The sequence below is a fragment of the Stenella coeruleoalba genome (assembly GCF_951394435.1).
Source record: "Stenella coeruleoalba genome assembly, chromosome: 20".
Classification (NCBI taxonomy): domain Eukaryota; kingdom Metazoa; phylum Chordata; class Mammalia; order Artiodactyla; family Delphinidae; genus Stenella; species Stenella coeruleoalba.
In genome coordinates this window covers 49567644-49582648 of record NC_137166.1, presented here as the reverse complement: position 1 = coordinate 49582648, position 15005 = coordinate 49567644, and the positions used below count along the sequence as shown (strand labels likewise).

The 15005-nt window shown below is 55.2% G+C and overlaps 2 protein-coding genes across 4 annotated transcripts in view; one reads left to right on the top strand and one right to left on the bottom strand.

Moving 5' to 3' along the window:
- Positions 1 to 6429: 6429 nt before the first annotated feature.
- On the bottom strand, positions 6430 to 13670 carry FOXA3 (forkhead box A3). Its single transcript, XM_079907440.1, has 2 exons — positions 12818 to 13670; positions 6430 to 7464 (listed from the first exon to the last, which is right to left on the bottom strand). Exons 1-2 carry the CDS (start codon positions 12884 to 12886, stop codon positions 6481 to 6483), a joined length of 1053 nt encoding a protein of 350 aa, XP_079763566.1. The 5' UTR covers positions 12887 to 13670; the 3' UTR covers positions 6430 to 6480.
- An 11-nt stretch (positions 13671 to 13681) lies between these two features.
- Positions 13682 to 15005, top strand: part of SYMPK (symplekin scaffold protein) — a 36121-nt gene continuing 34797 nt past the window's right edge. The window contains exon 1 of one of the 3 annotated variants that reach the window (XM_079907439.1): positions 13682 to 13809. The gene's annotated coding sequence lies outside the window, so the exon portion shown is untranslated. Of the gene's footprint in view, positions 13810 to 13833; positions 14651 to 15005 lie in introns of those variants that run through there. The other 2 variants (XM_079907437.1, XM_079907438.1) reach the window with 2 other exon arrangements.

Sequence of the window (15005 nt, the reverse complement as noted above, 5' to 3'; positions counted from 1 at the left end):
GAGCCCCATAAGGGCAGGGCCAAGGCTGTCTCAGTCACCACTGTGTCCCCAGCATTGCCCCGCACTGGCAAGTTTAAAGGATGGATAAATTAATGGACTCCTTTCTTTCAACAAATGTTTATTCAGCATCCACTGTGTGACAAGCCCTGCAGTAGGTGCTGTGGATACAGCAGGGAACAGAGTGCAGCCCCTGTTCTCATGGAGCTGACATTCAGGTGGGAGATACAGACCCATAAAATGTGACAGCCATGGCGGTAAATCCTAAGAAAAAATAAACCAGGGAAAGGAGACAGAGAATTATGGAGACTGGTATTTTAAAGAGGGAGGTAGGGGGAATTCCCTGGCGGTCCAGAGGTCAGCACTCCATGCTCTCACTGCCGGGGGAGTGGGTTCGATCCCTGGTCGGAAAACTAAGATCCCATGAGCCACGTGGCCCAGACCAAAAAAAAAAGAGGGAGGCAAAACTGAGATGAGGACTTCCCTGGTGGCGCAGTGGTTGGGAGTCCGCCTGCCGATGCGGGGGACGCGGGTTCGGGCCCTGGTCCGGGAAGATCCCACATGCCACGGAGCAACTGACCCCGTGCGCCACAACTGCTGAGCCCGCGTGCCTGGAGCCCATGCTCCACGACAGGAGAGGCCACCGCAGTGAGAAGCCCGCACGCTGCAACTAGAGAAAGCCCACGTGAGGCAAAAAAAAAAAAAAAAAAAAAAAAAACCCCAAAGCAGCCAAAAATAAAATAGAATAAATAAATTTATAAAAAAAAAAACTGAGATAAAACTAAGGGAGGTGAGTGAGTGAGCCACGGGCAATCTAGGGAGATAGCAGCACATGCAAAGGCCCTGAGGTGAGAGCCAGCTTGGTTCATTCCAGAAGCAAGGTGACCAGTGCAGCTATGGCATGAGAGAGAGTCATAAGATTGAGGTCAGAAGGATAGTAGGGTAGGGAGCGTTGGGGGCCCTGTCTGCCATGGTAAGGACTGTGGATTTAGTTTTAATGGGAACAAGTAGAGGGTTTCAAGCACTGAGGGAAGGGATGAAGCAAATGAGACAGAAAAAGCAAGGAATCAGCTGGGATGGACAGCATCCCGTTCACCTCTGTGTCCAGGGCTCAACAGAGGGCCTAGCACAGATGCCCAATGACAGTGTGTGCACGAGTGAATAAGACCCAAATCGACAGAGAAAGAGTCAGAACGACATTAGATGGATGGACAGACTCCCAGGGAGAAGCCAGGTAAGGACCCGGGGACGCCCAGGGACAGCAGACACAGACAGACAGACAGCAGCTCAGCTGAGAAGTCCTATTCCTTCCAGAACCCTCCCCACCCGGAAACCTTCCCTGCAGCTGGAAAAATTCCCCGGGCCCTCCTGCCCGCCTTGCCCTGTGGCGTGCCCACTCACACCTCAGGCAGAGGAAGCTGGCAGGCCTCACAGGAACCTTTCTGTGAGGGGGGAGTAGAGGCGGGCGGGCGGGCGGCAGGGACGAAGGGAGAGGAGTGGCGGGCGGGCAGGCAGTGGGCAGCAGCTACACAAAGGCCCCAGTGTCTGCCCCTCCTGCCCCCGGGTACAGATATAAATAATATGTACATATACCTTTAAATACACACACACACACACACACACACACACACACACACACACACACACACACACACACACACACACACACACACACACACACACACACACACACACACCAGTGGGCTGGGGTAGGAGGCTGGGGGCCACACCCTTCCCTAAGGACCCTGATATGGCAGAGGTCTGCTCCTGTGGGGCTTGGGGGCTCAGAGACCCACAGAGATAGTGACCAAGACTGAGAGGCTCGAGCTGAGAGGGACACAGGGACAGAAGGGCGAGAAGGAAACTTACAAAGTGCGAGAGACAAACAGAAAGAGACTGGCCGACTGCGACGCCGAGTTAGAAACCAAGATTGGCTCAAATGGAGACAGATCAGGAAAGCAGAGAAATCAAACTTCGCTGAGAAAAGACAGAAAAAGTCAGAGGTAGAGGGGCAGTGACAGAAGGAAGACACGGGTCATTCCCCCGAGAAAGGCAGAGCCACAGGGAAACCCAGCTGAGAGGAAGTAGGGACAGAAAGAAGCAGAGAGGCCAGCAGACATCCAGAGAGGGACAGAGAGAGAGAGAAGCCGGCAGGCAGGCAGGGCCAAGGCTGGGGGCTTGGGAAGGCTGGTGACCGTGGGTGGGGGAGGGTCAGGGCACGTCTCCAGTTTAGGGGCACCGCCTGTGCAGCTCTGGTCCAGCCCAGTCCAGGGCAGGCTAAGGGGCAGGGAGTGGAGGTGAGGGAGGTGGCCCTTGGGTTCCGGATCTTGGTGTTTACCTGGGGCAGTCATTGCAAACAGGCGCCCAGCCTGGCCCATGGCAGAGTGAGGGTGGGATGGGCTGGGCCCCAGCTCTGGGCACCAGTGGGCCCGACACGCCCACCTGTGGCCTGGGTGGTGAGTAACACACACAGTGACACCTGGGTAGATGGTGACACATAGGGGGACAGACACGGTGACACACAGGGACAGATATAGGCAGACCCAGAGTGTCTGAGACATAAACAGACACACAGAAGCCAGTGACAGAGACACACTGTAATAGACACAGTGACAGAGACCAGGACACAAGGATGGGCAAACATAGTGTTAGGCTTAGAGACACAGCAACAAAACACAAGGACAGAAGACACAGTGACAGACACAGAGAAGACAATGATAGAACAGTGACATACATGCATACCCAGTGACACAGCACTGCAACACCTACAGAAACCCAGTGAGAAGACACTGACACAGAGACGTACAGGCACACACAACACACACTCACACACTGAGCAGACAAGTCATGGAGTAACACAGAAGCCTGCAAACACCTTGACATTGACACAGACTCATAAACCTCCCTGGCTGCTGGCTTCTGGGGTGCCCCCTCGGCCTCCAGGAGCAGGGTGTGAGTGGCGGTGACCATGACGGAGGGCTTGGGACCCCAGGGCCCTGCTGTGTCGCTGTTGCCCCTCCTATGCTCTAGAATAGCGTCCCGGTTAAGGGCACTGGCTCTGAGCCTGGGTTCAAGTCCTAGCTCCCCACTCACTACCTGTGTGACCTTGGGCAAGTCACTTCATCATGCCTCAGTTTCCCCAATAATAAAATGGGTGAGGGGAAGGATTGGGTCTATCGATTCTGTAAGGTGCTTACATAATGCCAGACACATGGTAAGCCCTAGTAGCTGTTATTATTAATTTATTATTATTATTATTTTCATCTCATGTCTTCTGCCCACAGGGGGGACCCTGCCTTGGCCTCTGTTTCCCCACTCACGGCCCCTCACTTGGACTATGTCACCTAAAGCCCACAAGCCATGCCCAGGTCCATCTGTCCCAGCCCAGGCTTCTCTGTGTCCCCATGGCTATCCCCCATCCCTGATCCCTAGCGTCCTCATGTCTGTCCATGCGTCCCATGTCTGACTGCTGTACTTTTCCATTGCTGGCCACCAGCCGGCTGTCCCTGGGGTAGGGGTCACACCTGCCCACGCCAGCCGAGCCGGTGGCCACCAGACACCCTGACGGATGGCCCCACCCTCCCCCCAGGACCCTACAACAACACCCGCCCCTCCGGCCACCTGAGGTCCCCACTGGGGCGGCCTGAGGCCTGAGCCTGGGGACAGGAAGCCCCAAGCCTGGCTGCCCTGAAAGCCTCTTTCAGCCTGGGCCTCCTCCCGCTGCCACCGACTCCTCCTGCGGAATAATATTTGGGCTGTTGGCTGGGGGGCGGGGGCCAGATCCGGAGGCCGCCTGGGAGAAGCCAGAAACCGCAGGGCTTCCTGCCTCGGGCCGGCATGACTCTGGGAGAGACCCCCAGGCCCGAGGGAGGGGGGTGGGCACCCAGGGAGACTGAGGGCCTTTCTCTCGACACCAGTTGTTTTTTCCAGGAACCAGGAGGAATTCCCCAGCCTGCCCAGGACAGCGAGGCTGGTGGGACGGCTGACTGGGAGCCAGCACGGCAGGGGGCGGAGGGGGGTGACACGCAGCCGGCAGGGCGGGCACGGTGACAGAAATAGAGGGCCTGGCCTGCGAGGTGGCAGGTAGAGGCGGAAACTCAGGGAGCTGGGAGAGAGAGACCGGAGGAGGAGGAGAGAGGCCAGAGAGCCTAAGGAGTGGGGGGAGGAGGACCCCAAGAGAGGAAGACCCAGAGCCCCCAAGGGAAGGAGGGAGCGATCCAGAGGCCCAGAGAGAGGGAGGACGGAGTCGAAGCCACGGAGCGGATGGAGAGAGAGAGCAAGGCAGAGAATACGAGAGACAGAGGCACAGGGCATGATGAGCAAGCATTTTCCCATAAACCAAGGGACAGACATAAAGGCACAGAGAGAGAGGTAGGGACATAGGTGACACTAAGAAACAGAGAAAGATGGACACACAGGAACTGGGAGAAACATCTCTCCCCCCCCCGCCCCCAGCTCCCTCTCTCTGTCTGTCTCTCACACAAACCACACACACACACACACGCACGCACACACGCACGCACACATGCACGCACGCATGCGCACATGCGTGCGAACATAAAGAGACAGCCTTTGGTCTTTGAATGACTGACTGACTAAATGAACGAGTGGCTAGAGAGCCAACAACCAAGTAAGACAAATGCAAACTAAGGAAATCACACCCGCTCCAGCGTGGCGGAATGACCTTGGCCCAGTCCCTTCCCATTCTGGGTCTCTGTTTCCACTCTGTGAAACGAAGGGTGTGAGGAACACAGTTGCGTTTCACAGAGCCATCCCTTGGAACATCTGAGCCACAGATATCAGACTCAGAGCCCAGGCAGAGACCTGGAGGAATAGAAACACCCAAACCCCAAACCCAGAGGCTCCCAGAAGCCCCCAGCACCCAAAGGAGGACCCAGCTCCTTTCCCACACACCTGCACGTGAAAGAGACAGACACACCAGGGCCAGTCAACACACGCTCACACACAGCCACAGCAGTCACAGGCACACAGCAAAGACAGGCATAATACACAAAAACGGACATACTTTTAAAAAAAATACAAACACATGCTGATTCCCAGACATACACATGAAACACAAAATGACCCACAACGCCAATGTAGTCACACGTAGACTCTTTAAGGCAGCAAGTATGTAGACAAATGGACATACAGAAACACACATCCAACAGAGTGAGACCCAGGGGGTCCCAGGGATAGGTGTATAAGAGAACCACACACACAAAACAATAAAGGAAACACGCACACGAGTCTGATATCCCGAGACACCGACAGTAAGCACATACCCAGGGGAGGAACAGACACACAAATTCAGACAGTTGAGGGACACAAACAATAGAGAACACCCTGCAGCAGACCACAGGGACCTCAATGGCCGTAGCGATGTCCTATGACCCACAGAGGCACAGGCGCACACATGCAAACAAACTAGCACACACCCTGTCTCCTTCAGTTAGCGCCCTGTTTGTCCCTTCTCCTCCTCCCTAGCTTAACCAAAAACCAAGCAGCCCCTGGGCTCCCTGAACCTCGGGGCTAGGGGCATGTGTCTGGAGAGTGGGGGTAGGGAGATGGCCTTGGTCACTGCACAGACACCTCCTCCTGCTGCCCTGGCCCCACTGCTGCAGGGGCTGCTATCTGTGAGCAAACTGTCCTTGGGGTCAGGGACAGCAAAGAGCCAAAGGTCAGGTCGATGCCTCCCCCAGCCCTTCCCCCAGAGGCAGCCAGCTCTTGGGGGCAGGAAGGAGAGGGGACAGGGGACAGCAATGCAGGTGTTCAAGCCTCAAAGGGCCCACTCGCCAAGGAAAAGAGACATTCAGTAAGAGGCAGAAATGGTGCCTTTAATGGTCATACACAGCCAGTATCCCGCTTCCCAGGCAAGAACCAGACTTCAGTAGAAATTCCCCACACCCTAACCAGTCCTTTCTGGTTTCTCCTGGACCGGAGCGGGGGATGGGCTCCAGAAAAAAACCAAGGAGTATCCTCATCTCCATCCCTCACTCAACTCACACCAGACAGTGATGACATGGCCAACACAGGGGCTGTTGGTGGCCATCATGCTGCACAGTGGTACACTGGTTATGTCAGCCAGTAAAGATGGTGGCCATCACAGCACCCAGTGGGCCAGCGTCACCACCACATCCAAAGGATCACCCAAGGGGATGTGCATCACAGCACCCAAAGGGCCAACCGAGATGTCATCCCAGACGGTGGCCATCAGAATACCCAATAGATCAACCAATAACATCAGTCAACATGGCAGTCTTCACAGTACTCAACGGGCCCGCCAGGATGTCAGTGGCAGTTATCACAGCAGCCAGTGGGTCAACGCGATGCCCACAGAGATGGCAGTCACCACAGTGAGTAACAGACCAGCCAAGATGTTAACTGACAGGACAAGCAAAGTGTCCCCAGGAGGATCAGGCCCCACGAGCCTGATGGTGTGAGCTACAGTCATACCCCACCCGCCACGTTCCCAGCCCCCTGCTAGGAGGCGTTAAGCAGAGAGCGGGAATAGAGGCCCTGGTAGTAGATCCCGGGCTCCCCACCCTCCGCCCCGTAGCCCCCAAATCCCATGTCCAGTTTGGGAGGTGCTGGTGTCTGTTCCGACATCAGGTTGTTGATGGAGAAAGGGTGGTTGAAGTTGTAGGGTGCATCCAGCTTCAGCTCCCCCGGGAGCTCCAGGCCAGTGAAATAGGGTGTGGAGGACGGGGGTGAGCCACAGTCCAGAGTCCCCACATCTTCCCCACCCTGGGCCTCAGGTTCGGGGGCTGGAGGCTGGGCCTGCGGCGGAGAGGCGACTGTGGCAGCGGGGGTGGTGGTCGAGGAGGCTGACCCCGCACTGTTCCTGGAGGCAGAGGTCCCGCCGCCCCCTTTCTTCACCTTCTCCTCCAGCTTGAAGCGCTTCTGGCGGCGCAGGTAGCAGCCATTCTCAAACATGTTACCTGAGCTGGGGTGCAGGGCCCAGTAGGAACCCTTGCCCGGCTTGTCTGGGGAGCGCGCCACCTTGACGAAGCAGTCGTTGAAAGACAGCGAGTGGCGGATGGAGTTCTGCCAGCGCTGCTGGTTCTCCCGGTAGTAGGGGAAGAGGTCCATGATCCACTGGTAGATCTCGCTCAGGGTCAGCATCTTGCCCGGCGCCTGCTGGATGGCCATGGTGATGAGCGAGATGTAGGAATATGGCGGCTTGGCATGTGCCAAGGGCCGCCGGTACCCTTTCGGTATCTCCTTCCCATGCACCAGCCCTGGTCCCGGGCCCCCATACCCTGAGCTGCTGCCACCACCACTGCTGGCACCCAGGCCTGGGAAGGTGGGCCCCAGGGGTGCTGTGGGCGCCGGGGGCGCCAGGGGTCCAGTGGGAAGTGGGGAGGCAGGGAGCCCCCCCGGGGGGTAGGGAGAGCTCAGAGGGTTCAGGGTCATGTAGGAGTTGAGGGGGGCCATGGTGGGTACTGGGGTCACCGGAGAGTAGACCTACAGGGAAAGAAAGAGAAACAGCGGGTGGTGAGTCTCGATTCTGTTGGTAAGCAAAGGGTCACTGGACCCATTGTGTGCCCATCTGTCTATCTGTCTTGCCTCCTCTGTAAACAGCTGTCTGTTGAAGTCTCTCTTCCCCCACTCCTCGTGCACCTCCCTCCCCGACCCCATCCCCCCACACTCCCATATACTGAAGCTCACACTTTAAGTGGTTCTCAAAGTGTGGTCCAGGACACCCTGGAGAGTCTCCAAGACTTTTTTGGGGGGAGTCTCCAAAACTATTTTCACATAATGGAAGATATAAGATATGACTAGCCTTTCTCACTCTCCTTCCCTCATGAGCGTACAGCAGAGTTTTCCAGAGGCCACATGACAGGTGATATTGCAATAGACCAAATGTAGAAGCAGCTAGGAAAATGCAGCTGTCTTCTACTGAACCAGACACTAAAGAGATCTGCAAAAATGTAACTGTGCCACTCCTCTCACTAAATGTTTTGAAATAGTTATTTTAGTAAAAATACATTGCTTATACTAACACATTGTTGCTATTTTAAAAAGAATTAATGCCTATTTTTAAAACGCCTCAGTTTTAATTTTGAATGCTGTTAACAAGCAACATAACCCCGATCAATAAAAACTGTTTGGGGTCCTCAATAATTTTAAGAGGGTGGACTTCCCTGGTGGTGCAGTGGTTAAGAATCTGCCTGCCAGTGCAGGGGACACGGGTTCAAGCCCTGGTCTGGGAAGATCCCACGTGCCACAGAGCAGCTAAGCTCACGCACCACAACTACTGAGCCTGCGCTCTAGAGGTCGCGAGCCACAACTACTGAGCCCATGCGCCGCAACTACTGAAGCCCGTGCGCAACTACTGAAGCCCGTGCTCCGCAACAAAAGAAGCCACCGCAATGAGAAGCCCACGTGCCGCAACGAAGAGTAGCCGCTGCTCGCCGCAACTAGAGAAAGCCCGCGTGCAGCAACGAAGACCCAACACAGGCAAAATAATAACTTTAAGAGTGTAAAGAGGTCCTGAGACAAAAAAAAAAAAAAAAATCAAGAACTGCTGATTTATCTAACAATGGAATCTATATGTGTACTTTTTTTTTGATGTGGACCATTTTTAAAGTCTTTATTGAATTTCTTACAATATTGCTTCTGTTTTATGTTTTGGTTTTTTGGTTGCGAGGCATGTGTGATCTCAGCTTCCCCGCCAGGGATCGAACCCACACCCCCTGCATTGGAAGGCAAAGTCTTAACCACTGGACCGCCAGGGAAGTCCTTCTATGTGTACTCTCTGTCCATCTAGCCATCATCTTTTAGGTTATACAATTACAGTTTTTATAGATCAAAAGCATTTGAAAATCAGAACTCACATATTTCTACCTAATATATGTCGTCTGTTTATTATATATCATCAAATCTAAGACATCACTTCGTAAGCTGCAGTATTATTTTAAGTATCAATAAGAATGGAAAAAAACACTGTCAATTATAATCCCTAGACACCATTGACTGTAAAACCCATTCCATTTTCAGATATGTTCAATGGGGAGAAAATGTGCCTCTTAGCTCAGTGAAATATAGTAGACATTGCTATGTCTTTGTAAGTAACTATATAGTCTCTCAATTGTTCAATATTTCTTGGCCCTACTCTGTGCCGGCACTGCTCCAGGCACTTCACAGCAAAGGTCTGCTTTCATCTTTACAACCACACTATGGGGGAGGCACTATCATGCCCATTTTACAGCTGAGCAAGCTGAGGATCAGAGAGGTTGTCCAGGGGTCACACAACAAGAAAGGAAAAGAACGGGGATTCTGAATCCAGGCAGTCTGGCTCCAGATCGGTGTTCTGGATCAAGCTATAAAAGCAGTGACCAAGACAGACTGAAATGCCTGCCCTCAGGGAGCTGTCAGTCTAGCAGGAAGTGAACAAGATAAGCAAGGAAAATAGGAAGCATGGTGGATGGTGATTTCTTTCTGTCTGCATTTACCCCTTTCATCCCGTCTTCCATCCTTTCTCTGTCAATCTTCCATCTGCCTGTCTGCCCTGCTCCCTCCCCCTGAGGGAGGGTGGTCTCACGGCACTGGGGGGGTGCTATAGCTCTGGTGGGAGCCACCTCTGCTATGAATCAGTGTGTCCCATCTCATTCCCTTGTCACTTAAGTGTCTGCACATCCAAAGGTCCAGAGAGAAAAGGGAAATGCCAGGGTCACTCAAGGAGTCAGGGGCAGGTGGTAAGGAACCCAGGTCTGCGTTCTAGTAGAGAAACTCTCCCCTCTCTCTTTCACATGACTTCCAGGTAGTTCTTTTCTCCTATGTCTCTGAATCTCCCTGTGGCTCTGTGTGTATCTGTGCATCTCCTTCCCTGTCTCAGTACCTCTATACTCCTTCCCTCATCCCCTCCCCACGTCTGTCTCTCTCCCCTCCCCACGCTCTCTCCCTTTCTCTCTCCTTGTCTTTCTCTCTCTCATCTCCCCCTCCTCTGCCTTTCTTTCCTTGTGACTCTCCCATACCCCATCTCTCTCTCCCTCTGTCCCCCACCCCCGTCATCTCTCACATCTTTTTCTCCCTGCCTCGGCACTCTCTCTCTCTGTCTCTCTCTACCCCACTCCTCTCCCACCCTGTTCTTTCTTTCCCCTTCAGCACGTCTTTGCATCTCTCTGCCCCTTGCTTCAGCACCACCATCTCCCCAGAAGTCTCACATTGAAATTGGAGCCACAGCTACTCCCCTCCCCCATGCACTGGTCTCCCCCCACCCCCCCACCCCGCCCCCGGGTTGGCTGGTTCTCGCCCCTCCCTAAGAGTAAGGGAAGAGGGTCCTTCAGAGAGAGGGGAGAAGGTGATGGACCCAGGGGATCCACAGAGAGGTCCTAAATCCCTCTACAACCCCCTACATTTCTCCAACTCAGTCAGACTCTCCTGTATCACAGAGGAAGACAGACTGGGACCCCAGAGCCCTTCTCTTCTGGCTCCCCATCCACCCGGAAGTCCTCTTTGAGGTCTGACCTCAAGCACTCCAGCTGCCCTAATCCACCCTAGGCTTTCACATGCCTGGGGCTGGGATGAACCCCCCGTGTCCGGGTCTGAACCGGATCTCCCCAGCGAGGGCGGGGCTGAGATTGGGGGGGAGGCCCTCAGGGGACCTGCACGCCCACCCCAGGAGGCTGGAATTTCTCCCCTTTCATTTCCTTATTGTCTCTGGAGGAGGGTGTGACAGGGAGCAGGGGGCAGTGTGAAGCTACAAGCTCCTTTCTAACCCTGGTCCCAGCCTAGGACCTCAAGCGGCTCCCCCCGCACGCCAAGAGGCTTTAGGTTTTCCACCTATAAAACTGGGGAGCAGTTGGACCAGCTGATCTGTGAGAAGCAGAGGCCAGTGGGGATGTCTTAGGGCAATAACTTTCCAGTTTCCTTCCAGACAGGGAGCCAGCCTGGGGAGGTCAACATCACCCCAACAGGAGGGTGGGTGTGGTGGGCAAGAAGCAGTTTGGGGGCCCCTTCAGTTCTCAGTCGCTGAGTGAGTGCACGTGTTTCTCCCCACATTGTTCTGACCCAGGGGGAGGAGGTGGTTCGGTTGATGGGAAAGCTGAGGAGACCCTCACACATTATGTCCATTTCCAGCCCCCTACATGTCAACTCTTCCAAAATACGCACTCAAATGCTGACTATCTCTAGACTGTCCCTCAATTTCAGAGACAATTTCCACACAAATTGTCCCCTACCAAACGTCAGGTTTTGCCCCAAATAATGACTCCTTCAGCCTAGACCCCTGCAATTTACTTCTTAAGATATGCCTCCAGAACACTGATTTGTAGTTGGTACCCTTAAATCAGGTCCCCAGACTCTGAACTATGTGGGGGCTTCAGCCGGGATCCCCCAATACCTGGGAGTCTCCACCTCCAACCTGGTCTCTGCCTTCCCCACCATGTAACTTACATCTCCAGCTGCCCAGGCTCCACCTCTCAACACTCCCAATCCCTTCTCTGCACCACCCCACGTGCACCTCACACCTCCACAGCCCCAGGACTGGCCCCTCCTGGGCACCTTGCCAAGCCCCGCAGGCCTAGGTATTCAGGAGTCTCACCCTACAGCTTCAAACCCCAGACCCAGGACTCAGGCGCTCTGGGGCCCCTGTAAACCCCAGATCTTGGTCTCTTTGGAGAACTCAACCATTCCAGTCCCATACCCCACCTCAAGCCCACAGTCCCCTTCCATCAGAAACCCAGGTATCCAGACCCCCCATAACCCTCTGACGAGGACCCCTCCACTTCACAATGTTGACTAGGCAGAGAGCACGCTCAGAAGGAGTCCTTGCAGCAAGAGGAATGGGAGTTAGACCTGGGGAGGGACTTCCCGGCGGCTAGGGTGAGCGAATTAAGATACATCCCTGCCCCCTACTCCAGGGAAATCTTGTCTGAGATGGGACTGGTGAGGACATTAGCAATTAGTGGAGATTGCTGGAAGGTGGAGTGGGGGCGGGGATGGGGGGTGCGAAATCTGAAACCCTCCAGACTCCAACAAGGAGAATCCCTGCTGAGGGTCTCTGATAACAATTAAACCACTGAAGTTCAGCTGGGAGGGGTGAGGGTCATTAGTAGGGATGGGGGGCGGGGGTGGAGACCGACCCCTCCACTGCCAATGCTGTTGCCGACATGCCCTGATCTCAGGATCCCGACTCTGACCCCTATCTATCCGAGCCCCAACTCTTAAATCACCTGTTATTTCACACTCCCCAGACCAAGCTTCGTCTCTGAGCACCATCATCTCTTATACCCGAGCACCAACCCCCATTTCTGACTTTGACGTAGTCGCAGCCCCAATCCGTATACCGGAACCCCAATTCTTATTTCTACCCCAGACCCCCATCTTTAACACTAATTTCTAACCCTGAGCTCCCAGCTCAGACTTCTCTTAATGGTGACCTCCCTCTCCCATCACTTAGTCCCTTATATTTTCCCCAGTTTTGAACCCCATTTCCTAATCCCCCAGCTCTGTCCGTATCCCGGAGTTCTGAGTCTCATCTTTGGTCTGTTAATTTTAATTCCTTGTACTTTGGGTCCCTGACACCCAGCCCTCACATTTAAGCTATGACTTGACCCTTGCCTAAATCTTCCTGATTCCCGTTTAAGCCCTCACTCTGACTAGCCTGCCTAAACCGCGCTCCCATGCATTGTCCCCCGTCCCTGACTCCTACACCTGGTCTCCGTGTCTCTAGTTCCTCCGCTCCCCAATTCTATTTGGGGCCCCCACTTGAGTCCACACCCCGGTTCTTGCCCCCATTTAGGCCCGCACCCTGATTCCTCCCCCCCACCCCCCCCCACCCCCGCTTCCCGCTCCGCCATCCCCGAGGACACACCTCGCCCGCCTCCGGGTAGTAGCTCCACTCGGCCAGGTCATGGGCCTCCATCTTCACCGAGCCCAGCATCCCCCGGGCCTGCGCCCCCACCCGCCCCCGCTCCGGCCCGGGGGGGAACCAAGCGCTTCGGATCTCTCAGCCTGCACGGCCTGAGTTCCGACCGGCGCCCGTCCGTCCGACCGCCCAGGGTCCCAGCCTTCCCGGGCGCCGCGGGAGGCGGCCACGCTTTATAGCCGGGACACCCCCCCCAGCCCCCCCGCCCTCGCCCTCGCCCTCGCCCGCCCTGGGCTCCCCTCCCGCCTCCCCGAGGGCGGTGCGCCCGGTTTGGGGCGCCCCCTGCGGGATTGCGAGGAGAAAGACCTCAGGCGCCGGGAGCCGCAGCCCGGGGACGCGAGAGCTGGAGATGGCTGAACGAGTGAGGAGCTACAGGTGGGAGGCATTGCTGATACTAAAAGCCTCGAGGGCAGAACTCTAGGGCCCTTCCATCCAGGGGGTTCATCTCGACAGGAGCAGGCGAACAGCCAGAGCCCAGCAAGACTGCCGCGGAGTAAAGGAAGCTCAGAGCCGAGTGGTCTCCATGGGTCCCGATGTGTTACTATAAGAACCTGTAGGAGCTCCTCGAAACCACATTTTCCATTGGACGGACTGGAAGACTGAAGCTTCTGATAGCTGGAAATGCTCCATACTGTGTAAATGGTCAGGATCAAGGGTTGAAGGGATCGAGGCCTCTGCTCAGACCCCGCTGAGGAAACAGACCACCTTCCAGACCTAAGAGCTTCGCCTCCCGGACTCTCCACTCTCTCTAACACCTGCCGTCCAGGGACCCAGAACTACTGTGAACTCCATTTCCCATAAGCCTCTATCCCCCTTTCCTTCCCGACCCCGTCAAAGGACTACATTTCCCAGGAGGTATGGCTCCCGAAAGCCGGAAATGAATGGCTGCCCCGGCGTCGTAGGGAGCGGAGAGCGGAAGGCCGGCCGCGCGGCCGAAGGTAGGGGCGGGGTACTGCCGCAGAGTGGACTCCATTTCCCAGCGACCCTCCGTGCACGGCGCATGCACAGTGTCACGGCGGCGAGCGGAAGATGGCGGCGGTGTCTGTGAAGAGGCGCTGCTGAGGGGGCGCGAGGGGGACGGAGGCCTGAGCCGCGGTGAGAGGGGGGGCGGCGTGGGGGCCCGGGGACGAAGGGAGGAAGGACCCTGAAAGGGCAGGGGCGCTGCCGGGGGGAGTGGGGACGCTGAGAGGGGAAGGGAGCAGTGACGCTCGGGACCCCAGTTTCTTCCCCAGTTCTGGACCCTCCCGTGGCTCCCCAGTGCCCTCAGGGCAAAGTTCCAACGTGGCCCCCAAGGCGCGTCCGCCCAGCCGGCCTCGGCTCTGCCTCTTTGCTCGTTCCTCACGTCGCACAGCTGCACTGGCCTTTCGGTTCCTCAGACTCGCCGTACGCCTTCCCGCCTCAGGCTTTTTGCACATGTCGTCCCCTCTGTCTGCAACATCCTTTTACTCATTTCGCCTGGCTGACTCCCATTCATTTTTCGGGTCTGGGCACCAACGTCACTTCCTCTGCGAAGCCCTCCTTTCCCGCTCTCCGTCCCGAAATCCGCCTGTTAAACGCTCTTATAGGTTCCTGTGCCTTTCCTTCATGTCACTTGGCGGGGGGTCTCATTTGTTATTGGACCTTTATTTGTGTGGCTCTTTAGTTCTGTCTGTGACCATGAGCTCAGCGTTTCCCAGTACAGCGCTGTCACGCCGAAAACTCCCAGTTAATGTTCGTTGAATGATGAAAGATTTTCGTGGGGCCACTCTGTGTATATGCGGGGAGTCGTCATATTCCCAGGTGGGAGTAGGGCGGTGGGACCGGGAGGGAAGGGGAACCAATGATTGTTGGTAATAGCAAAAGACTACAAACACCCCAGATGTTCTTTAGTAGGGAGACTGGCAGAGGAGGAAAACAGATAACAGCCACATAATAAAATACCATGCAGCTGTAGAAAGGAATGAGGGAAGGGGGGCAAAAAAGGAATGAAATATAGAGAGTGGGCTCCAGCATATATTAAGTGAAAAGCGAAATGAAAGACGGTGTTTATCGTACGCTCCCTTTTTACAGAGGAAAAGGAAATATGTATATACGTTTAAAAAATAAAGAAACCAAAAAGTGGAAGAGGAACAACATGGTAAAAAGTTTGGGTGGA